Below are 23896 nucleotides of genomic sequence, written 5' to 3'. Positions count from 1 at the left end.
ATAGATTTGAAATGCTTTTTTTAATGAACATTTATGAAATTGATAGCCTTCCTTCCCACAAAAGCTCTGTTATACTTAGAATTGATACTAGTAGTAGGAGTAGTATTTTGTTTGTTGGTTTGTCACCCTTTGTTTTTGGCTTTTTGCAGTCAGACCCCTGTTTCTTGTTTGTAACTTCTAGATATGATAAGATTTAAATGATGTAAATAAGTTTTAGCTTCTAATCAAGGCTTAACGTGGGAAATTTGTTAAAAGTAAAAATAAGAACAAAAATAAAATATAAAAAGAATGGAGATGCGGGGGATCGAACCCCGTGCCTCTCGCATGCAAAGCGAGCGCTCTACCATTTGAGCTACATCCCCAACTGACATTTTGCCACTGATTTCTGTGAATATACCTAGAATATGTCCGAAACCTATTACTTCCATTCTCGTATAAAAAAGCTAGGTGAGACATGAGTAGTAATATGGTGGAGTTAGTGTTATAATGGTCAGATGTGAGCGTGAATAAGTTGATAGAGTAAAGATAATAATTTTTGAGTTGGTGGTGGAATAATATCTAAAATAAGAAATGAAAATTGTTGTGAGATATACAAAAATATTGAAAAATTATGGTTTTTCTAGCACGAAGTGAGTATTGTTTTCGAAAATTTACAATGATTTGGGCAAATTGAAAATGTTTTCTTCACATGGATTCATAATTAATTAATTACTAAATCACCAGTTTTGAGTTGCTTGCATTTGCAAACTAGAAATGCCTAATGGAAAATAAATTTTATTAAAATGTAATTATTGTATTTGATATATAGAAAAAAAGTTTCTAAAAAAATTTAAGTTGATCAATAATAACAATATTTAAGAGTCAGATGAGAATATTATACTATGAGTATTCACTAGGAATACTTTTTAGCAGAACAATGATAACAATATTCAAGAGTCGAGTGAGAATATTATAATATGAAGGGTCACATGGTAGCATTCCTCGATTAAAACAGAGATCAATTGTAGATATTAAAATGAAGATTGAATTACTATTGGATTTACACTATATTGTTTGATGTACAATATAAGATTAAACCAAGATAAAAATGTTCACAAGTTATACTAGTGGATTAAGTTATCAAATTACTTTCTTGTTCTTATAAATATATTTATCTCATTTATATGCAAAAGTTAATAAAAACTTGTTTAATTAATCAAGTGAGAATCAAATGTGAATTAATTAATATATCAATTATAAAATAAATTTCACTTTAATTAAATATTAATTAAAAACTTACTCACACACCCATCGTCTCAATTTTAGCTGCGGACCGGCATGGCCCATGACCACCGAACACACACAAATATCGAAGTCACCAACTGTCCATTCCCACGCAGTTGTTGTGAGAGCATCATCATCACCATATTCTCCTATCGTTTTGCCTAACAACACAAATCGAACACATTATCGAACACAAAACTTATTGAAAAACAAACCGAATAGTAAAATTTTATTTTAGCAATACCTTTTATAATAGTAAAAATATATTTATCGCCGCTATAAGTTTAAATAGAAAGTTATTTTGTGCAGCATCATATATGGGAAAGAAGAGAAAAAAAAAACTTAAAAGTGGAGTAATTTATCAACGGTAATTCTAAGTGCTCTGTCACAACGGCTAGTAAATTTAGTGCGGATGAAAACCGTCCGATCATAAGAGATCCAACGGATCCTATTCGAAGCTGAACTATATATGACCGTTGTTGCGAAAGCTCATTCTCTCCATTGACGCTCTTCCATCACCAGATTTCTACAGAGAGAAGGCCGATTGTGGTTTGTGCATTGTGGCGACGACAGATAAACCCGAAGAAGGAGGAGAGACGCGCAGAGGCCGTCTCGGTGTGCTTCTGTCATCGTTTTGGGCCAGTCTTGGAGAGGTTTTCGGTAGCCGTGAAGAAGAAATCGAAAGCGAAGAAGAAGAGGAAGAATTAGATTTGGAGATGGCTTCAAGAGTTGTCGCTGCCCCTGAGCAACCCATCGGTATGTTATACAATTGGCGCTGATCGTTCTTTTCTTCTTCTTTTTGAGTCAATTTATTACTGTTTTTTATTTGTGTTTCTTCTCAAAGCCCTTCTGAAATTAGGTTTTAGAATTATTTATTCATCCATCAATTTACTTTTCAATCTGATTGGAGATTTGATGATAGGCTATTCACTCCGTTTGGGTTTTCTATTGAGAAAATTCATAGTTTTCTTTATATGGCCTAAAGTTTACGATTGTTGAGTTAGATTGTGTTGAACTGAGTGTTTGTTTAATGTTGGAGAAGTGTAACAATTTACGTTTTAAGAATGATTTTTTCTTTAATATGACGATTAATCTCACAAGCAATATTCTTGATTTGGTTATCAGTTGGAGGAGGGAAGCAGAAGAATCCTCAGCCGGAAGCGAGGAAGCGGAGGGTCTTGAGAGACATCGGAAACTTGGTTCCGGCACCAGTGGCTGAGGGCAAGCCGCTGAATCAGATCAACCGTCCTGTAACGAGGAGATTCAGTGCTCAGCTATTGGCAAATGGTCAAGTTCAAGACAAGAACAACTGCAAGGCAAGGCCTTAAAAAACTTCTGCTCAATGCACATCTTTGGCGTTTGGATTGTTTTGTTTTCTATGTTTTTCCCACAACTGATTCTTGTTATCATCTGCAGAAACAGCAGGCGGAAAACCCCAACATTCTAGTGGCAAAAGATGGTGCTGCAAAAGCTAATAGGGTCATGAATAGGAAGGAAGGTGTTGCTGTTGCTAAGCCAAAGAATGATGCAGTGATAGCCAAGAAATCTGCTAAAAGTCTCACTGCAATCCTCACTGCTCGAAGCAAAGTGAGACTTACTTAGATGCTTCTACTTGAGATTAGTTTCAACATCATATATTGAGAACTTGTTCTGACGGTATCGGTTTGTTCTCTTAGGCTGCTTCTGGAGTGACTAAGAAGCTGAAGAATCTGATAGACATCGATGCAGTTGATGCGGATAATGAATTGGCAGCAGTGGAGTATGTTGAGGATATGTACAAATTCTATAAGCAAACAGAGGTGCGCAATTCATACTAACTGATTTCATCCTCACCTTCATCATTGATTGTTTGTGTAACATGTTTCAATCCTTTGACTCAATCAGGAAGATGGCAGAGTTCATGATTACATTGACTCACAGCCAGAGGTTAACTCTAAAATGAGAGGCATTCTGGTTGATTGGTTGATTGAAGTTCACAAGAAGTTTGAACTGGTGCCGGAGAGCCTCTACCTCACCATCAACATAGTGGACCGGTTTCTTGCAGTGAAGACTGTCCCGAGAAGGGAGCTTCAGTTGGTGGGCATGAGTTCGATGCTGATTGCTTGCAAGTACGAGGAGATATGGGCACCGGAGGTGAGCGACTTTATAGCCATATCGGATAATGCTTATGTGAGGGAGCAAGTGCTTTTCATGGAGAAGGCTATTCTTGGGAAGCTGGAGTGGTACCTGACTGTTCCAACACCTTACGTGTTTCTGGTTCGATACATCAAAGCATCTGTCCCTTCTGATAAGGAGGTAGATTAAGATTTATTCATCCAAACAAATTTTCGCATATTTTAGCATTTGAATAATGTGAAAATGAATGCTTGCTTATTTGTTGTAGCTGGAGAACATGGTGTTCTTCTATGCTGAACTTGGCTTGATGAGCTACGCAACGATCATAGAGCATAGTCCTTCAAAGATTGCGGCTTCTGCTGTATATGCTGCACGTTGTGCGCTTAACAGAAGCCCTTCGTGGACTGAGACACTCGAGCATCACACTGGCTACTCTGAGGGTCACTTGATGTATGCAAAACTATAACTCTCCTTTTTTCCATTTCTGACTTTAGATAATACGTGTGTATTAATTGATTCTCGGTGTATCTGATTGATATATATCAGTGAGTGTGCGAAGATGCTGGTCAGTTTCCACTTCGGAGCAGCAGAGAACAAGCTCAAGGCTGTGTATCGGAAATACACAAATCCAGAGAGAGGAGCTGTTGCACTCATTCCTCCTGCCTGTGCTCTCATTCCAGTTCCATTTTGAATTTGCTGCTAAATACAACCGTTTACTATATTAGTAATTTCAAGTCAAATTAGAGATCATTTGACTGTACTGATGAATGAATTAATTCAATTTATGTTTCTAAGCAAAGCCAATGATGTGTAAATTGTGTTTATTAATCTTGCTTTCAATGTTCCAAGATATACTACAAGTTTACACAAGTAAAATGTTAAAAAAATCCTTGTATTACAACAACAAAAGGCCTCTCTTTTCATCACCACACATCATCTCATGCCTCTGGCGGCATCTTCACCTTTCCTCCGCAGCAACCCTTTCTCTCTGGTCCATCCACTACAACTTTTTTTCGGCAACTTGAATTCCCAAGCTCGTCCCGCCTCTCGAGGAACTCAGAGTTCTCTTTCCAAACCTCGCCATTGGTATAAACTTCCTTCTTCCATATTGGAACCGATGCCTTAACCTCATCGATGATGAACTTGCAAGCATCCAAGGCATCTGCACGATGAACGGCTGAGGTTGCTATGAAAACACTTGTTTCACCAACAGGTACGGGGCCTAAGCGATGGGCCACTGCAATTGAATTCAGGTTCCATGATGATCTTGCAGAAGTGCATATCGTCTTGATGCATCGTACAGCCATGGGGACGTATGCTTCGTACCTCAGCTCCAAGACAGTCTTGCCCTCGAAGGTGTCGCGAGTGGTGCCACCAAATGTTGCTATGGCGCCACAGCTCGGAGACTGGACATAGCTCATGTATTTGCTCATGTCAATAGCCACATTCTCCTCCAATATCTCTATTAGATTCATGCCTTCTTCCTCTGCGGCCATTATTACTCAGATATGGAGAAAGAATCCACAAGAATAACTAGTTCAATGCTTCAGAACATTCTGCAGAAAAGCAAAGGAATTCAACCAATTTAGCCTTTGTTCCTAAAACAAGCTTCAAATTTGTAGCAAGTTTTAGCTCCATTAATCCTAACTCAGCAATATAACCCTAAAATGCATAAAATTGGAAGTACTAAAAGTGAACACAATTCAGCGCTGCTAAAAGATTCATCTTTTTTAACCCTTCCCTTCCAAATTTGTCCACCAAAACACATTATCCACACAGAATAGAATTTCTAGCAAAACCATAGAATTTAATCAAGATTGGAGCAATTTATAGGGGACAAAAACACTAAGGAAAGTTGCAATTTTGAAAATAAAATCGAACAAAAAAGATGGATTGCAACCACTATTATGATACTGCCAAAATCTCAAAACTCAACAAAATCCAGATACGAAGCATCAGAACGAGCTATTCAATCAAATTAATCACAATTAATCTTTCAAACGATTGATTCCAAAAGAATTTAATAATCCTTTAACTGGAAATGCCTAAGGTCAAAGCAAACGAGAAAAGCATGTTCACGATATGGATAGCACAACCCAACGGCGACAGACAAAATAAAGTGAAGTGAAAAAATTTGAAAGAAGAAGAAGAAAAAAGCAAGCTCATTGAATCAATTCGGAGTTCTGACCTCAACGGGATGAGAGAGAAGCCAATTGAAACTTCTCTCGTGAGTGTATATATCTGTCTGTGTATGCATCTGTATTATTAATTTTATTGATAATAACAAATTATTAAGAAATTACTGTATATTGTTTATATAATGGGCCTTTGAATGGAGGTAAAATGTGTTGGGCTTTCTAAAATAGAATTTCTTTTTTATTAGAGTTTAATTTTCAACATTTTTGGCGAAAAGTTTCTACATAAGCTTCGTATAATTAACTGATTTCTTACTAAGATATTGGTCCCAAAAATTATTTACTTTTGCCTAATTATGGTATTTTCCATAACTTTAAAAATAGTCTAAAATATTAGACTTTATAGTTTTTATTTTATGTTCATGTTGGGTCAATCACCAATTCCGACTAAAATACGTGGCATTTTTTTTATCTTACTTGGCAAAATAAAAATCAATGTGACTTTTTTTTATCCTACTTGCCACGAATTTAAAAAGTGGTTGAAAATATATTAAACGTTTCACGATTGCTCACATAGAATAAATTTTCACCAAAATGGTTATCAAAAGATAGGACGGGTGTATAGTCCGGCCTATTGCAGGGCTGGAAGATAAAAATGCTAACGTTGCGGACGAAAAATGGAGATAGGGCAGGTGCATAATTCGCATTATAGTGAGTGGCATTACATAAACATTGTCCAAACTCAAAAGCAGTCACGAAGCACAAAACAATATAGTCTCGAGCAATACAACTTTATTAGTACAAAAAAACATCATTACAAGTTACAACATAAGCTTACACTTGAAGCATAAATTGTGTCGTGATATATATTTGACTCGGATGTTCTTTTAATACAACAACAAAACAACTCACGTTTCTACTGACACTTTTATGCTCCATTTATTGTTGGTTGCTAATTTCAATCCAGAAGACAGAGAAGTCCTTACAAGTGAGTGTGTTAATGGGAACAAGAGCAGCCAGTTTCTTGAGCAGCGGCAGCAGACTTGTGGCTATGTTCCCAGGTATCGACCGGGGCAGCTTCTGCGTGGGGCACGTGGCGAGGGTGTTTCTCTCTTTTGTCGCCCCTCACTTGCCTCAGTGCGTGCTTAAGAACAGGCAGTATAGCGCCCATACATTCCGCCACAGCATTGGGATTTCCGGGCATGTTTATGATCTGATGATACACACGAATATCAGAGAACACGGCTGAGTGACTGCAGCTTCGTACAGCAGTGAAAATGCATACTTTAACTAGATGGGATGTAAATCATATTTTCAACTAACCAGTGTTGATCCTCGTATTCCAGCTGCAGAGCGTGATAGAACTGCAAATGGCGTCACCTGCGCACACAAAAATCAGTAACAAGAATTTCGTCTTTTCTTTTATTACAATTATGAATTTTTTTAGAAGAGTTTTGATTATTTTGTGTTATGAATCGAAATCATATTTATAGGACCTCAACATTGGCTCGTGACCAGTGATTAGATGCAGGAAAGGAAACAACTTTGTATATAGGATGAGGCCAGAAAAGACTCAGGAAAATAGAGAAACATTTTTAAATTGAAAGTAGCCAAAGATGAAGAAAATTAGAAATTTAGGTACCTTTAGGCTCTCTTGCATCATGACATAAAGTAGACCGGGCGCCTCCTTGTGTATCACTTCTTTGGTAGCTTCAGGAGTTACATCTCTCGGGGTGAATCCAGTACCACCTATTTCATTTTACAAGTCACGTTACTGCAGAAGAGTGGAAAGTAAACTCGAACCAACGGAAGAATAAAGGAACCAGTTATGAATAAGATGTTTTTTCAGACACAGAGATCCTATCTCAACCTCATCAAAGATGTTAATTGACATGCTCACCAAGAGTAAGAATGAGATCCATCTTATCGACATCACTCCATCTCTCCAATGATTCCTTGATTTTAGGGATTTCATCTGGAACAACTGCTGTAGCAACAACACTTGCCCCACCTAGTTGTTCTGACACTGAATTCACAAAGGATACTGCCCTTGGGCCACTGCAAAGTTATATACATCTTATAAGCCGGAAAATAGGCATTCAAAGCTCGATGTTTATCAGCAATGCGAAGAGATTGTGGGACAAGAGTCCAGCAGAACACGTTAATACATTGAAATCATACTTGACTGCTCTACTTGTGACCAAGCTTTACTTTTGATCGAAATGAAGCCCTCACACCTAATTACTAGTACTTATGTTCTACGATAAAAAATTCCATAGTATGTGACTGTTAAGATTGAATGCGAATGAAGAAGGAAAATAAAAATAAAAACAATGCCTTTATGAGGCTTGTTGATGTTATAGCTACAGTTAAGATCAACTGGGTAGAAAGCCCCAAGTCTCCAAAGCAGTCGCATTACCGTTAACACAACCACATAAATGCGATAAAATTCAAATGGGATTATGTTGCATAGTCTTCACAAAATTCCATGTTGATCTCTCACATGGATTTACATCAGTGTTGCGCTTGTTTTAGCATCACTAAAGTGACCTTTCAGGAATTATGAAACTGAAAGATGTATCAAGATGCAATGTACTCTATTCCGCCAAAGCCCTAAGTCTCTAGCAGTCACGTTACATTAAACACAGCCACATATATTCGATAAGAAATCAAATGGGATTATGTTGCATAGTCTTCAGAAAGTCCATGTTGATCTCTCACATGGATTAATATCAGTGCTGCGCTTGTTTTAGCATCACTATAGTGACCTTTCAGGAATAATGATCCTGAAAGATGTATCAAGATGCAATGTTTTCTATTTTAAATTTTCACCGCCATATGCAACTGAGGATTCTAACTCATTCTAAATGACATTACAAACATCTTATATGTTCTAAGATCTCATTTTATCCTAAATTTAAACAACTTACATTGAAACCAGCAATAAGATATTAGAGCTCGTACGTACGCTCTTCTACCTGTTATCCCACTCCCACTCCCACTCCCCAGTCCCCTCCCCTTGAAGGGAAATCGGATTCCATACCTCAGATAGTAACCATAATCAACATAATATCAATGCAGTATGAAAGCATGACTGATTAGTGAGGCCAGTTACAATAACAAATGTATTAGCATATAATAAACAATAAACAAACTGAATAAAGTGACAGATTCTCACCTTCTATCCGGCCCCTCCCCTGATGCAACAGTGTCGCTCACAGTGAGAATAGCCACTTTATACTCAGAAGCTTCAGACTTGACATTTACGTGGCTAGGGTTAGTTTGAGGTGATATAGCTTCTGAAGTTAATGATGGCAAACTAGTAGTCTCAGCAAAACCGATTATATCGGAAATAATAATTGCAACCACAGAAGTCCCAGCAGGAATCAGGTTTCCCGTAGGTGGTAGCTCCAACAAGGCATTTGCTGACTTCATACTCAAAAGCCGACTGCTGATCTGGTGGCCTGTGCTCTCAGCGATGAATCTGGAATCATTTCCACCCCATCAAGGACAACCAGATTTGATAACCGGAATCTTTTACGAAGCTGTACTAACTTGTGACGCTAAAAAACACATCATTTTATAACGAGAAGACAGGTGCAAATATGAGATAGAGATTGAGAGAGGGGGAAAATGAGGGAGTGAAAGAAACCCAATATAATGATGCAACCAAAGTCTTACCCAGATGTTTTTGTTCCATTATCGAACTCCCACCTAATAGTTGCACGATGGAATTCCCGACGAACGTGATCTGCCTTTATTGAATGCTTTAGACGAGCATATACTCTGCAAAGCATATGCATGAATAGTAAAAGGTGACGACTTGGAAGGAAGATTGGGAGGCAAAATATTAAAATGAAAAGATGGCGGAGAAATAGAAACGCAGAGATATAGAACTTTCATAAACCTAGGAAGGTGAGGTTGGGTCCATCCAGAAAGTTGTCGAATCGCAGGAACCAAAAAGAGATGGAAGCAGACCATGCAGCTCACTGGATTTCCAGGTAAACCGAAAGCAAGAATTTTAGTTTGCGACTTCTTATCAGTTGATCCACGAAGGATCTCAGCAAATGTAAGAGGCTTTCCTGGTTTCATGTTAACCTGAATGAAAGATCATGTCAAAAGAAAACAAACTTCATTTTGAAAGGTAATACATGAAAAATAAAAAGATGTTTGTGAATTGAACAGCAGGCAATGACAAGATCAAGATCAGATTCAGCCATCTAAACCGTGGATTCACACATGTGTTTCATTTACAGAGAAATCAAACTACGAAGCAGAAAAACGAAACAATTACCTTGTGAAAATATAACTTTCCACTCTTTGCAAGCATGGGTTTTACAAAATCCCGGTCTCCCATTGAAACTCCTCCAGAGGTTATCAGTATATCAATTCCACTAGAGAAAGCTCTATCAAACACCCTCTCGATCTCTTCTTCGTCATCATGAACTATACCAAGATCAATAACTTCACACTGCTGCTGCTGTGCAGCAGCAATAATCATGGCACGGTTGGAGTCCCTAATCTGCAGAAGAGCAGGCATCCAAATAAATCAAGATGCACTATATTGGTAGTAGAAAGTCCTGTCCTGATGTCGTTACATAAATTTCTTATCCAGTAGATTTACAGCCAAGGAAAAGAAAGTAAAGAAACGAACCAAAACAAAACAAAACAAAAAAAAAGAGGTGCGTTTTAAAAATAAGCCAAACCATAACACTATTAATGACTGATTTTTTCAAATGTCAGAAATAGGAGATGGAAGGCAGTAGAAGAGAGGGAAAGTAAACTATATTTACAAATTACGATGCATGTATTTCAAAAAAAATCAGAAAGTTTTTAAAAAAGCATTTTTAGCATGAGATTACCATCCAGACGCAACAAACTTTTGTTCAGACTTCAGAGCATAGCTCATAAGCATAATGATTTTGATACCATTTACTGGATGAGGAAGAAGCACACATTATGCTACAAAATTAATAGACAAAAATCAACAAAATTTCATGTCTTTAAATCTATACCAAAACAGGGAAATTTTATATGGGAAATTTTCCCATGGACAACCTAGATAAAAATTAATTATACTGGTCACTACAATCCTTCCTGTTTAGACAATGCGTATCTGAGATCAACTCAACAGGACCTACTCAAACGTAGAAATGACTTATATTCTAGATATTAGTCTTGTAAGGACTAATAGTGTAACTGAAAATTTTCTACTACCTGGCCACGTTTTAGAGATTTAGTCTCAGGCTCAACAAGTTCATCCCCTGTGGAAAGCACAGCAACTTTTGGCATAGGATATACCTGTACATAATATTGTTGTTAAGCTTTTAGCTTGTCATTGTGGGACCAGAACCAGTGAGGCATAGGGGAAGAGAGAACGATACAGAAAAAGGAATTAAAAAAATCAATACCTTCACCGAAGTCATACCCACTGTCACAAGTAGACCAATTTCCGCAGGTCCTAAACGTTCTCCAGATTTCAATACTACATCACCTTTAGCAATATCACAACCCTAGCAACATTTACACAGAACTTAATTGAGGACAAACGTGAATGGGAGGACAGTACAATAGCAGCAATTATTTGCAAGTAAATAGACTCCATCAATGAAGGATCGTGGTGTAGAAGAAATTTAGAGCCTACAGTAGAAGGAATTACTTTTAGATCTTCTTAACCTAAATGGAAAAAAATTGGACATTCAGCAAGATTGTATCATTGTGGAATGGAACAACAATTCTCAGCAGTAATATACAGGTATTTGTGCAATTATAAAGATTGCCAAGCTTTTAACTAGAAATTAGAAAACATGTGAAAGAATTGATCCATCATTCAATTACAGATCAGCATATGTTTGCAGGGATTATAACATAACTCTGATTGAGAATATTTTAAATGGAATTCCTAATAACGCAAAATAAGGCAATGTCTGGATACCATGAAGCTCCTATCATGCAGTCCTAATCTAATTAACACTAACCAACAAATGAACATAACAATATGGAAAGCCTTCATACCACTGGCCTAATATCAAGTCCCTGCAAGACTTGTTTCAACATGCGGATACGCTTCTGACCTGATGCTGCGCTCTCTACTTCTACAGTGTCCTCTACTTGAATAACAGCATCAGCACCGTTAGGTATTGGTCCTGAACTCAGAAAAAACAAAAAGCATAAAAAATCAGTTTCTAATAATTCAGGAAGCACTTCACATTATCAGCAGGCTGAAATTGAACTTTTGGCCTTCTATATTCAGTTTAAGGAATCTAAAAACAAGAATACGGATTTGTGGTGTTCTTGTGCGTGATTTAACAACACCAATATCTGGACCCGCTCAGTTTTGCAGTTGTCAAACAACCTAAATCAAGTTTGATTTTCTGAATAAATGAAACCAGAATTTGGACAAACAGATAGGCAACTGAAGTTCCTCAATTATTGACTAAACATAGCCAGATTTATCAGCCTAAAGGGATATAACTTCTATCTTGTTGAATTTCAATCCTGGCTCTGGTCTAACTATTTTAAGTTAGTTAAAACAATCACTCTTCTAAAATCTGTCGGGTCTTAGCTCATGACGTTTGAAACCTAAAAACTCCCTGAAACTCAGAGAATTGCTACACTGTCTAAAAAATGGTGTACTGTCCATTAACACAAGATGAGGTTAAAGATGAGAGAGAGTAAAATCTGGACCACCAGGTGACTAACCTCCAGTTGTCACATAAGCAACTGTTCCAGGAGTCACTGTGACATCAATACCATCATCACCCGCTCGTGACTCAGTGATTACCGGATACTCACCAGGACCATCTGAAGCAACCACTGCATACCCATCCTAGAGAACCAAATAACAGAACAATTTTTTTAAAGATCTAAAGAAGAGAACTTTGCAAGCTAAGATAAACCAAGCAATGGTAGCAAAGCTTGACCATAAAGTAGCACGACCAACTCTTGGCATTAAAATCTAAAAGCACAACAAAAATGTTCATTCTCAAATGCATGAATGAACCCACAAAAAGCAGTAAATGTAAGTAACGTTTCTCATAGATGCAATCAGATAGCCCCTCCAATAAAAATCTAAAAGAAACAATTTTGACGCACTAATTCAGAAATTTCACAGTAATTAAACACTACAACTCAGTGAACCAGCAAAAAGAATCGATTTTTATAATCCACCTTGATAGAGGCGGGGTAAGGGGGGTGTGGGTCGGGAGCAGTAGCGTCTTGGGCCAAGATTTTGCCGAGTGCGTGGTGGATAGGCACCGTGACCGGCGGCAGCCGCTCAGCGACCCTCAGCACTATCTCCGACGCCTCTTCAACGGACAACATATTTGTGGCTTCCCCCATTTCTTTGATTTTCCTTGTTTGGCCCTCCTTTCACTGTATTTATCCACTTTCTTCACTCTTTCACTCAGTCTACAGTGGTTGAAGGAATTTATTGAATCAAAGGCCCACTAAATTCCTCAATTGATTTTGACTTTGCATTGCCCCTCACTACCATAGCCATAGGCCATAGGCCGTAGTATTAAACTAGTTCTATAAAATTAATTCAAATATGAATGTCCCTTTTGAAATATTCGTAATTTTTGGTATAATTCTTGGTATTTTTTAATATATTATATAAAATATATTAATTATATTAATATTAAAAATATAATTATGAATCAATGGATCGTGACAGGTGTCACCATCTTCTTCGATGTTAAATAGATGATATAGGAATATCACGTGGTTTCATTAACTTAGGTGCGAGTCAAAAAAAAAAGAGAGGAGTAGTATTTATTTTTTATTTTAAATTAAAAAATATATTTGATAATGATTATTCTTTAACAAAGTCTGTTTAATCATCTCTATCAATTTTATTTCACAAGCTCTGTTATTTGAATGGTGAAATCCTTAATTTTGAACATGATCCATGACTTGTACAATGTTTGTTAGTATCTTATTTTATTGCAACATCGTTACTACATGATCGAGTTACGTGCGTTGTGTTACTGAATTCATTCACAATTTGGCGATGTTTCTTTTCCACTAACAGATAGCCACTAAATGAGGTAAGTTCAATAATTATTATACAAAAATATGTTCAATAGCCACTAAATGAGGTTTTCAACATTTCGTTCTTGAGTTCCATTCTCAGAATTTGGATTCGCCACTAGGAGACTCATCATTGGTGGACACTAGGCACACATACACACCTAGACTAAAAATTCATTTTTGTACTTTATTTATTAATATGGTTGATTTTTTGATATTTTATAATAGTACATGTGTTTTAGTACATATTTTATAGTCAAATCTCTAAAAAAAAATTTGATTTAAAATTTCAACACAAAATCTAGACTATAGAAATATTTTTTGCGGTCCACCACTAAGTATGACTACAAATAATTGTAACTAAAGAATCACATTCATCGCATACATGTATAGGTTGGTTTCATCTCTCCAACCTCATGTGAAAAGTTTCAAGAATTGTAGTACTACATGTTAATTCAAACCCTCTCATCTCCTATTGGAGTTGGGCACGTCAAGACTTCTTTTTACATCACACATTTCCAATATTGTTAATTTAACTTTAATAAGTATAACAATAACAACGCGATAATACATTATATTAGAAAATTCAAAACAAATTTAAACACATAAAAAATGTCGCAAATGTGGCTATAAACACATTTTAATTATTTGCATCGTTTATCTCAGTAAATTAAATTTTTTATAAAGTACTAGTATATCACATTAGAAAAATAAAAGTAGTAATATAAAATGTTGGCGCAGTGCACCGCAACACATGAAATTCCAGCTCTGGCTTTCTCCCTCTTCTAGCAGAATTTTAGGCTTTCAGGTTACTGGCCTTGATTTCCTCTTTCTCTCTCTCACACACTCACTATGAGAGAGAAAGTGGCAAGCATTGAAGAAAGGGTAGAGTTCAATCAATACAATAAACATTCAAATGTCTACAAATAAATGAAGTCCCGGAAAAGGAGTAGTGCGTTTATGAGTGTTTTTTTGCCATTCCTACTCCAAATTGAGGTGTTTTTCACCCCTCAAACCTCTCCTCCATTTTACCATTTCTCCTGCCAGCTAATTCTCTCTCTTTCTCCTCTCTTTCAATTCTGCAATTTCATTTTTTATTTTTATTTTCAATTTTTTTTTTTTTTTCATAGTTTCACATGCTAATTAGCTTATTCTTCGCTCTCTCTCTATATATATGATTTCACTTTCTCTCTCTATCTTTATCTCCTTTTCATGAACAAGTGGATCTGGTGCCATTTCATCAATTCTTCACTAGGGTTTCCGGATTCTTAAATCTTTTTTTTTAATCTGTCATGATTCCGATTTTGTCCGACCTTCAAAGTTTTCAGCTCTTATTTTGTTCCTGTATTCGTCAAAATTAAGCGCAGATTTGAGTTTGCGGCATTGTTTTCGTTTATTTTCTTATTAAAGAAAAAGCCTTTTCCCAGGAAATATAAATGAAAAAAAATTGAGACTTGGATACTAAGAGACTAGATTTTCCATTTCGAAAGATTTAATTTGGAGAGATCGCTGGATGAAGGTAGATAATAACTGCATTTAATATTATTTGCATAATCGTTAGTGTGATTAATAGATACTAGGGATATTATGTTAATTTGGAATGTTATTCGGATGATAGATCTCTATAGTTCAATAGCTGTTCTTTTTTGTCGACAAGAACTTTGTGAAAACTATGCCTTGGAATTATGAAAGTCTATTTGTTTATAGATTCTGCCATTTAGTAATATTTTTTCCCTTTCTTGTGACTGCTTAATTTTATAACCCTACTTTTCCTTTTTTTTTTTTTTTTTTTTTTTGCAGAATATAGTTATAATCTCATTATAGTTACATTTTGCTTTTTTGCCAAATCATGTGAGACTTTTTTTTGCATGCATGCCGGCTTTGGTAATTCTCTAGGGACTTGCAGAAGTAAGGAATAGTGTCTTTCTGGAGGCAACGTTTTGTCAAATTGTGATGCTCGTAGAATTGCTCGCCTTGGAACTTAGCTTTCATGGAAAATCATTGGTCAGCCGATTTTGTTTCCAAGGATTATAAGGAAACTGGATTCTGATTCTCTTTCTATTCATGAAAATTCTCAAACTGCTGTACTTTCACCACTTGTAATTGATAATTCATGCATTAGTTCTTTTGGTGTGTGTATCATGCCAATATATAAATTGTGCAATTTTCCCTTCCCAGTTATAGGACCCGGAAAAGATGTCACTTTAAGTTTTTGAGTTTGACTTATACAGTTATATTTGGACAGTTCACTCATAAAACTGTGAACTTTTGGCATTGTCCTTCGCCTGTTTCTGATGGTGTGTTGCAAATGTGTTACAAAATTTGATATTATATTTTGTAGGATCTCTTCGAACTTGATTGGCCTCTCAGACATCAACTTTTTCCATTGGAATCAACCCTATACGTGACGTGACTTGTGCAATCACGAATTCTACGTGTGTTATGTCTGTTATCTCTTATAACGTGCGGGGACTTTATGGTTTATATAGGTAAGATATTCTTGGCAATCTGTATTTCCTCTTTCTCAAAATTCATGGCTTCTTGATTGGTGAGATAACTAGTTTTTTGGAAGAATATGAGATTGGATATTTTGGGTTGCTCAAAGTTTAAAGTCTCTTTAGAAAACCATGCATCAAGCCCCACTTGCTGCCTCACACGTTTGCTTCTTGTTCTTTCGAAATTTAGGAGATAGAATGTCGACTGAAAGTGATGAGAGGACGAAGCCCAACAGTGGCGTAGATTCCCCATCTGTTGATGATGTTACTGAAGGAAATGTCGGAGGGAATGGCCCACTTAAAAAAGGTCCGTGGACTTCTGCAGAAGATGCAATTTTAGTTGAATATGTTACCAAAAACGGAGAGGGTAACTGGAATGCAGTTCAGAAACACTCGGGTCTTGCCCGCTGTGGGAAAAGTTGTCGTTTGAGGTGGGCGAATCACCTCAGACCAGATCTTAAGAAAGGTGCATTTACGGCTGAGGAGGAGCATCGCATAATTGAACTCCATGCCCAGATGGGAAACAAATGGGCTCGAATGGCTGCTGAGGTGTGTCCCAGTGCTTCAGTTTATTCTCATGTCTTGTGAAAAATATCTTGGCATATGATATATCTGTTTCCTCATTTAGGCAGTTTCATTTCTCATGCAGCATTTCACTGCAAATACTCAATACTTTTTCTCAGCTGCATATGATATATCTGTTTCCTCATTTATGATTCTAAAAATAGTCGCATCATAGTGTGATAGTTAAGCTTCCCTGTAAAAAATTACTGTTAGATTTCCGTGGTTGGTTCCGATTGGTATTTAATCAAGATTGTAAGAATAGTCAATTATCATTGTGATACAGTTAAACCAATACTTTCCCTGTAAAAATTGTACAGTTAATTTCCAAAGTTGGTCCCCATGGACGCCGCCACCTCAATGGATGCCAAAATGCAATGAATTTTAGATGGCTCCTATCATCCAATCCTATTTACCATATTCTGAAATCCTTTACTCTGTACTGCCTCACTGAGTTTAAATACACACCGGTCTTCTCGTCCGTATTCTCTTTCTTACTTTACTCTCTCTCCACTTTAACTATTTATTAAATTTTTCCAAAACGAGTGCAAAAAAGAAGAGAGTCAAGTAACGTGGGACAGAGTATATATTTGTGGTAACTGGTATGTCATCATTATAATCATGAAACATGTGACCATCACCTGCTTTCAAATGTAAAAGAAAGGATTAAAGGTGTACATTGCATACGTGATAGAGATGGCTTGCTATGTGCACAGGTTTATAGTGTATGGGGCCGTAAAGTGGCCATTCTAGGTTATGTTTTGAGTTATAGCGTGTCAAGTACAATTATGATATTACTGATATTGATCCCTTAGTAACACAATATATTAGAGTTTAGCAATAATCTTTCATCGTATGAGATATTGTAGTTACGTGGGTTTTTTAATATCTGTTTGGTGTGATGGAAATATTTCGCTCCATTAACTACTAAATATTTGATATTCAGCATAATTACATCTTCTTGCTCAGCTTCTCATCCTTTTCTTCTCTACTGGCAGTTGCCTGGCCGCACAGATAATGAGATTAAGAATTACTGGAACACCAGAATCAAAAGAAGACAACGTGCCGGTTTACCAATTTATCCACCTGATATCTGTTCGCAGCCATTGAATGACAACCTGCAAAGTGATGACATGAGTAATTTATCCTCTGGTAACGTGCACCATCCAGAACTCATGCCAAATAACAATTTTGACATTCCAGCTGTGGAATTTAAGAATTTGGAACTTAATCGCCATATATTCATGCTGAACTTTCCTCCTGGTAACTTGCCTGACATTCCCGCAAGTAGCCTGCTTACGCAGAGTCTAAGCAATCCGTACCATAACAAGTCCGTGCTCCCAACAGTTCATCCATCCAAGCGTCTTTGCGGGTCAGAACCGATGTTCCCTGGCTTAAATGCTCCTATATGTAATGCTTTCCCAGGTGGGAATCAATACCATTTTGATAGTTCTATGCAAATTGGGAAATCGCCAGTGTTCTCTGCATATGATCATAATCCTGCAACTGACAATGCGAGAACTTCAAGTTTACCTAATGGCAGCCATGCCGTCTTAAATGGCAACTCTTCTTCAGAGCCTTCTTGGGCAACGAAGCCGGAGCTCCCTTCACTCCAAACACAGATGGGTACTTGGGGCTCACCCTCACCCTCTTCCCCGTTGCGTTACCTTGAGTCCGATGAAAATTTAATCCAGTCGCCCCCAAATGAGCCCATGAACTCATGTAATCTTTCACGCCAAAATAGTGGTCTATTGGAAGCAGTTCTATCTGAATCAGAAACCATAAGAAACTCCAAGAGCAACAGTGTTAATACCCCACATGCACCCACTTTTATGGATGACTCATTACATACTCTCCACGAGACGGAATGGGGAGCATATGATAATCAACTCTCTCCTTTAGGCCATTCTTCCCCATCAATGTTCAGTGGGAACTCGTTGGATGAGACCTTCCATACGGGGACTTTTCCAGGTACGAGTTCCTTCTACACAACCTTCATCGCTCTATTTGTGCTCTGCATTTACTTCACTGGGGATTTTTCATGATTTTATCCTGCATTATTTTGATGTTTTAGTTAAGGAAGAAGCAATAAACGGGGGCCTATTGACATATGATGATAGCATTGAGGCAAGAAACCAGATGATCTTTTCCAGACCTGATTTTTTGCTTGCCTCGAACTGCTTCAGCCCAGTTAAGCACCAAACTAACGAACACACTGTAAAAGATGCAATCGAAGCTTTTTATGGTGACGATTTGAGCAAAGACTACAAAATAGTTGACGCAGTGGCAACTCCATCAACTCCAAGCCACCATGATCATGATTCCAGTGCTTGGAATGCCATGCCTACCATCTAGTCCACTTATTTGCATTCGAGAAAACGCAGATTATCAACTTTCTCTGGACATGTTTTCTATTTTCCATTGCTACTTGTCGCGTGAATTTAAGTTCTGGCCTCAATATTGGGGCAGATTGCTTACTTTTTCAGGAACAATTCTGTGATGTTTGGTCTTGATGTCTAGCAGTTTTCACATTGTAACAACGTGTGCGCATTTATATTTGTTTCATTTATGAGGGCTTTTGACGAATATATTGTTGTTTCTTTACGTTCTAGTCACTTGGTTTAAGAAGGCACTTTATCATATATAATTGCCTTAAACAAAAGCTAATTCTCACTTGTTTCATGTGTAGTACTTTTGAATCCAATTTTTGGATCAAAGCACAATAAGCACAGTAAATGTAGCAACTTCACTGTGTCACCATAATTTTCTGAACGAAATACAAAACATTACTGCTAATTACAATTGTTACAGAAAATATTGTTCACTCAGCTATCATTCCTACCTTCCAAAATCAAGTTCGTTGCCTAACTCTCCGGCTGCTGTTGTCACTGCCATCAGAGAGCTGAGCCCACACGCTCCCGGACTTGACACCACCATTGCTGCAGTCTTCATCACAGCCAGCCACCGTCTTCAAAAGCTCAGACTGTAGAGATGGGCAATTTTCTTTAAGATATTCAAAACCATCCGAACGCATGACAGCTGCAAAAAGAGTCATGGTAGATTGTATATCGCAGCGAATCAATATACAAAGCTAAAATACATAGTACATGGTAGTTGCAATCTAATAGGCTACAAACTCAAAGATCATGGAGAATAAGATACTAGTATATTGTCCACAATGTAGATCCAAACACAAGTCAAGTAATTGGGGGTATCAAAGTATGAGTTAAACTATGATTTGTACTATAATTATTAATGTCTTACTTAATGATGCAGAAATGTTACACTAGGAGCCTGTTATGCAAATACAACTTTGCACTTCCCTTATGTACCTATTAATCATTCCAGAATGTGCAGAAAAGGCCACAACATATACTAACTTCAAATTCTAAACCTTGGTCGACTGAGAAGTTCCAAAATGTTGTGAGCAACATTAAGAAATACAAAAGCATCAATACTGAACTACGTAAGCATGCTACATTTCATTTAAATAACCTAGTATATATAGTTACAATTTGAACTACGTCAAAAAGTGAATACATAGTAACACAGGGTGAAATATACATTCTCATATATAATAGTGTTTACATTTTAATTGAAAAGTAACAAAGAATAAAAATGTTATTGAGACAAGGGAAGACAATATGAAGCAGAATTACATGATTATATGACAACACGTAAGTGGTGTGAATGCGTGATACCATATAGTATTTTATTTGAAAATTTAAAATGAACTTTTATTGTGTGATCATTATTATATCACCCCCAGATTAGTTTGATTTTTACACATTTTTATGTTAACATACTACTCCATAGTCCATATTATAATTTCAAAATTTCAATCTACCTTTTGCTACTAGATGCTTATGTTAGCACCTAGATTCACTTTTCTTTCTGTAGCTCTGATAAGGAAACAAATAATCAAATGACATGAATAATTGAGAACACTACATTGAAAAAGTGACACAGGGGTCTATAAATAGGCACATAGTTGTGGGTTTCAATTCATTCTTAAAAATGGACAGAAAGAAAATAGAAAAATTCTTCGATGTTTTAGTTCAAGAGAATGGAAGGCGAAGACTGGTGAAGAAAGAGGTTGTTCAAGAAAGAGGTGATCGTCCGAAAAGATTAAAAAAAAGTAAAGTGCCTGTCAAAGAATTTGTGGAAGCACTTTCCTTCAACAATTTCATAATATATTTACTTTACTCCCCAAATAAATAAAAAACCCAACTAGCTTGGTCATTGGCAAAATTTACACAAATCTAATTTATCTCTAAAGACCAACACCTAGAAGAATCATGTTTCCTCTAAGTTAGGATGCTACTGTAAGAATACATACATACATACATACATACATACATACTCAAAAACAAGCTGGGAAAAGCAAATCAAAGGTCATTGGCATAAATTCTATTGGCACCATAAAATGGAACTTCAAAATGTGTTGACGCTGCAGTGAGAGGAGATTTCCATCTCATTCTCAACCTTAAGTGTTAGTAAAACAACACTAATAAAGGCCTATAAATGCCATAGTATCTTATGGACAACCACAATGAAATGAATAGCAACTGTCATAAGGAAAGGAGCCAGGTAATGAAATGAGGATCTCCTCTTATATCAGAAATAACAAGATTCCAAATAATCACGGGTTAAAGAAAGAAGTCCACAAGTCATATACCTGCCAGGTTCTCAGCGGCAAATTTAAGGCAGACATCTTTCAATTCTGCAGCATGATAACAATCTGCCAAAGAAAGCACTTGTGTAACTGAATCTACAGATATATCTTTGCACAGATGAGATTCACATATCCTTTTGAGTCTTTCTAAGTCATAATGATCAGCTGCAGCCAGCAATTTTGCAGTCAGGGTGTCAGCTACCAAAGGTGTAGAACAAGAACTAGATGATATCAGCTCATCTTCAGCCAAGGTATCTCGGTAGATAAAGTGCAGCAGCGCCTGTCGTGAATCAAAGAACATTAGCATGTATCCACATTCACCATTATGGAAATGAACAGGCTAGCCATTTCATCAACCTCACTAATTTAAGGGCAGAAATAGCAAATCACCAAAATGCTATAGCTTACTGTTAGGTAAGATAATTACTCTAGTAGAACCAGAAAGAGCAGATCAAAACTATAACATCACCTCACCTTAAAAACTTTAGGTTCCATGTCCGGTACCATAACCTCTTCCGCTTCAATATCCACTCCTTCGAGGAGCTCAGACCGAAACTTGGGGGAACGGGCAGATAATACCAACTTATGGGCATGGAATTTCTCCCCAGATACATTAAATATGATATCAGAACCTTCCATGTTTTCTAAAAGCATCCCAATGTCTGACCCAATATCAGAATCTGGAACCTGAATAGAGTGTAACATAGAACAATCAGTAGCAGAAACAACAACTCCAACTGTGCAGTTGATCTTCAAGCAATCATCTCGAAGAAAATCTGATGTTTCAAGCATAGCTCTCCTGAAAAAACGCTTGTAACCCCTGCATTAAGGCACAGAAGAAGTTAAAACGTAAGTATCAGAAAGGAAGACCACCAACTTTACCCAATTAAAGAATACTGATATGATTCATAAAATTCATTAGGCCCAAACCAACACAATCTGTGAATCTGTGATAACAATTTTCATTACATCTTTTGATATAGATTACTAGGTACTAAACCATTCTGGAGGAACTGATTAAAACGTGTTACCAAATGTGGAGCTAATCTTATAAACCTGATAGTGCAACATAAACCACTTTTTATTTAACCCAACAAGGCAGTTTTTCCTTTATTCGTGTAATTCCAATATTAGATGGCCCTGACCTATAGTCCAGCATTGATCATACAGGGAAATAGAGTTAAAGAATCATGATATATACCTGAACCAGTTACCACCAAGTCTAAACCCTCTTGGTAATGCAACTAAAGTTACTAAACTGGGACACATGCAATTCATGTAGGGTACAATCCAACTTCATCACAAGAAACAATAGAAGCTGGCTGGCATATGATGACACCAACAAGATATGCTACCACACTTCCTATCGTAAAGCAAAACAACCCTTTTACAAAGACTTATACCACAGAGAAATCTACTGATTAACAAAATAGCAGCCTATAGAATTAGCATGCCCAAAATCTAAAGAAGAAAAAATAGTTGTTTGTTCATTGAGTAAGACCAAAAATAAGAAGGCAAGAAAAACATCAAAGAATCAATTCAGATAAAATCACATAATCTCAGCAACACATCATCCATTTCACGCCATTTCGAACGCAAAAGTGTAAACGAAAGCCGGGTATCCAAATAGGAACTTGCAAGAATGACAATGAAACGATAAACTCACCACATGCTACCGCGGTATTTCAGCGTATAGGGCCCGCTCTCGAGCGACCTATCGAAATGGCTATGCACCTTATGCTTCCCTTTCCCGCTCTGATCCATGAGCGTGAGCTCGAAGAGCGCCCGCACATCAGTACCCTCGCTCGCCAGCGCAATGAACACCGAGACGTAGGTTGAGTTATCCTCGGGATTCTTCCCGTCGGGGTAGAAATAAATGGCCCATTTGTACCCTCCCACAGTGAATTCTTCGCTCGCTATGTGTTTACCGACGCCCATGCCTTTCGCCAGAGAGTATCCCTGTATCACGAACCGGTGCGACCCGTTCACCGTCTCCGTCACCGACCTCGAACGCGTCGGCGATGTCTGGTTCGGCGTCCTATCCAGCGTTTCCGCCATGTTCTAGCAGAGAAATACCTTGAATTCTGGATGTGATGATCAGGCTGTAAGCATAGCGCGTGTGAATGGCGATGAATTCGGAATTTGGGAGGGTGGTGACGAGAGGGGAATTTGGGGATTTAGGGTTTTCTTATTCAAATTGTTTTGGGGATTTTTTTATTTATTTGGCCAGTATTTTCTTTTCTCCTGTATTTTCTTATTCAATAAAGTTTGCTTCCACAAACTCTATTGCCATGTTGTTTGAAAGTATAATACTATGTAAAAATTATGAAATTTTAGTAGTTTAGATACCAAACTAAGTGGTGTAACAATCGAATTAATACAAATAAGTACAAAAAGATATAGGGATTGATTGGTCTTTAAAATCATGAATTTTGTTAAATTTAGTATTTTTCACGAACGTTAAAATTGGTCTAAAATATCACAAACTTTGCACTTTGTTTGCTATTTCCCATGACATATCTATAACCATACTTGATTAACTTACGAGACTTTTTTACCATACTTTACACAATTTAATCAATGTGATTTTCTACGTGACTTTTTATCCTACTTGTTATGAA

General features: G+C 37.0%; 5 protein-coding genes and 1 non-coding gene across 13 annotated transcripts; 2 read left to right on the top strand and 4 right to left on the bottom strand.

The window, feature by feature from the left end:
- Nucleotides 1-289: 289 nt before the first annotated feature.
- On the bottom strand, nucleotides 290-362 carry TRNAA-UGC (transfer RNA alanine (anticodon UGC)). The gene has a single exon. It is a non-coding gene; the product is annotated as a tRNA-Ala (tRNA).
- Nucleotides 363-1757: 1395 nt separating this feature from the next.
- On the top strand, nucleotides 1758-4193 carry LOC125215138 (G2/mitotic-specific cyclin S13-7-like). The gene is made up of 7 exons (XM_048116463.2): nucleotides 1758-2019; nucleotides 2389-2579; nucleotides 2680-2850; nucleotides 2940-3062; nucleotides 3148-3558; nucleotides 3647-3828; nucleotides 3925-4193. Exons 1-7 carry the CDS (start codon nucleotides 1980-1982, stop codon nucleotides 4067-4069), a joined length of 1263 nt encoding a protein of 420 aa, XP_047972420.1. The 5' UTR covers nucleotides 1758-1979; the 3' UTR covers nucleotides 4070-4193.
- Nucleotides 4183-5654, bottom strand: LOC125215139 (molybdopterin biosynthesis MoaE family protein). The gene is made up of 2 exons (XM_048116464.2): nucleotides 5567-5654; nucleotides 4183-4934 (listed from the first exon to the last, which is right to left on the bottom strand). The coding sequence occupies exon 2, from the start codon at nucleotides 4872-4874 to the stop codon at nucleotides 4317-4319; it is 558 nt and encodes a 185-aa protein (XP_047972421.1). The 5' UTR covers nucleotides 4875-4934; nucleotides 5567-5654; the 3' UTR covers nucleotides 4183-4316.
- Nucleotides 5655-6285: 631 nt separating this feature from the next.
- On the bottom strand, nucleotides 6286-12969 carry B73 (molybdopterin biosynthesis CNX1 protein / molybdenum cofactor biosynthesis enzyme CNX1 (CNX1)). Its single transcript, XM_048116130.2, has 13 exons — nucleotides 12684-12969; nucleotides 12216-12342; nucleotides 11529-11659; nucleotides 10925-11026; nucleotides 10731-10814; nucleotides 9808-10035; nucleotides 9421-9611; nucleotides 9195-9299; nucleotides 8692-8997; nucleotides 7414-7571; nucleotides 7156-7262; nucleotides 6837-6893; nucleotides 6286-6726 (listed from the first exon to the last, which is right to left on the bottom strand). Exons 1-13 carry the CDS (start codon nucleotides 12852-12854, stop codon nucleotides 6511-6513), a joined length of 1983 nt encoding a protein of 660 aa, XP_047972087.1. The 5' UTR covers nucleotides 12855-12969; the 3' UTR covers nucleotides 6286-6510.
- A 1373-nt stretch (nucleotides 12970-14342) lies between these two features.
- LOC125216258 (transcription factor GAMYB-like) lies at nucleotides 14343-19188 on the top strand. Of its 7 annotated transcripts, none has more exons than XM_089068134.1 (6): nucleotides 14343-14540; nucleotides 15441-15548; nucleotides 15886-16033; nucleotides 16230-16588; nucleotides 17599-18571; nucleotides 18675-19188. In XM_089068134.1, exons 3-6 carry the CDS (start codon nucleotides 16021-16023, stop codon nucleotides 18953-18955), a joined length of 1626 nt encoding a protein of 541 aa, XP_088924260.1. In that variant the 5' UTR covers nucleotides 14343-14540; nucleotides 15441-15548; nucleotides 15886-16020; the 3' UTR covers nucleotides 18956-19188. The 7 variants fall into 7 exon arrangements, with proteins under 7 accessions (XP_088924260.1, XP_047973878.1, XP_088924259.1 ...); XM_048117921.2 differs by lacking the exon at nucleotides 15441-15548 and adding an exon at nucleotides 14972-15063; XM_089068133.1 differs by adding an exon at nucleotides 14972-15063 and having other exon boundaries at nucleotides 15441-16033.
- Nucleotides 19189-19220: 32 nt separating this feature from the next.
- Nucleotides 19221-23476, bottom strand: LOC125216259 (BTB/POZ and MATH domain-containing protein 4-like). Of its 2 annotated transcripts, none has more exons than XM_048117925.2 (4): nucleotides 22942-23474; nucleotides 21750-22095; nucleotides 21279-21555; nucleotides 19221-19639 (listed from the first exon to the last, which is right to left on the bottom strand). In XM_048117925.2, the coding sequence occupies exons 1-4, from the start codon at nucleotides 23331-23333 to the stop codon at nucleotides 19452-19454; spliced, it is 1203 nt and encodes a 400-aa protein (XP_047973882.1). In that variant the 5' UTR covers nucleotides 23334-23474; the 3' UTR covers nucleotides 19221-19451. The 2 variants fall into 2 exon arrangements, with proteins under 2 accessions (XP_047973882.1, XP_047973883.1); XM_048117926.2 differs by having other exon boundaries at nucleotides 19364-19583; nucleotides 22942-23476.
- Nucleotides 23477-23896: the final 420 nt, after the last annotated feature.

This window comes from Salvia hispanica, chromosome 3 (genome assembly GCF_029641045.1).
Source record: "Salvia hispanica isolate PSC_SH4W2 chromosome 3, Shi_PSC_v1, whole genome shotgun sequence".
NCBI lineage: Eukaryota > Viridiplantae > Streptophyta > Magnoliopsida > Lamiales > Lamiaceae > Salvia > Salvia hispanica.
Note: the sequence above shows the minus strand (reverse complement) of the source record. Positions and strands in the feature narration are given on the sequence as shown.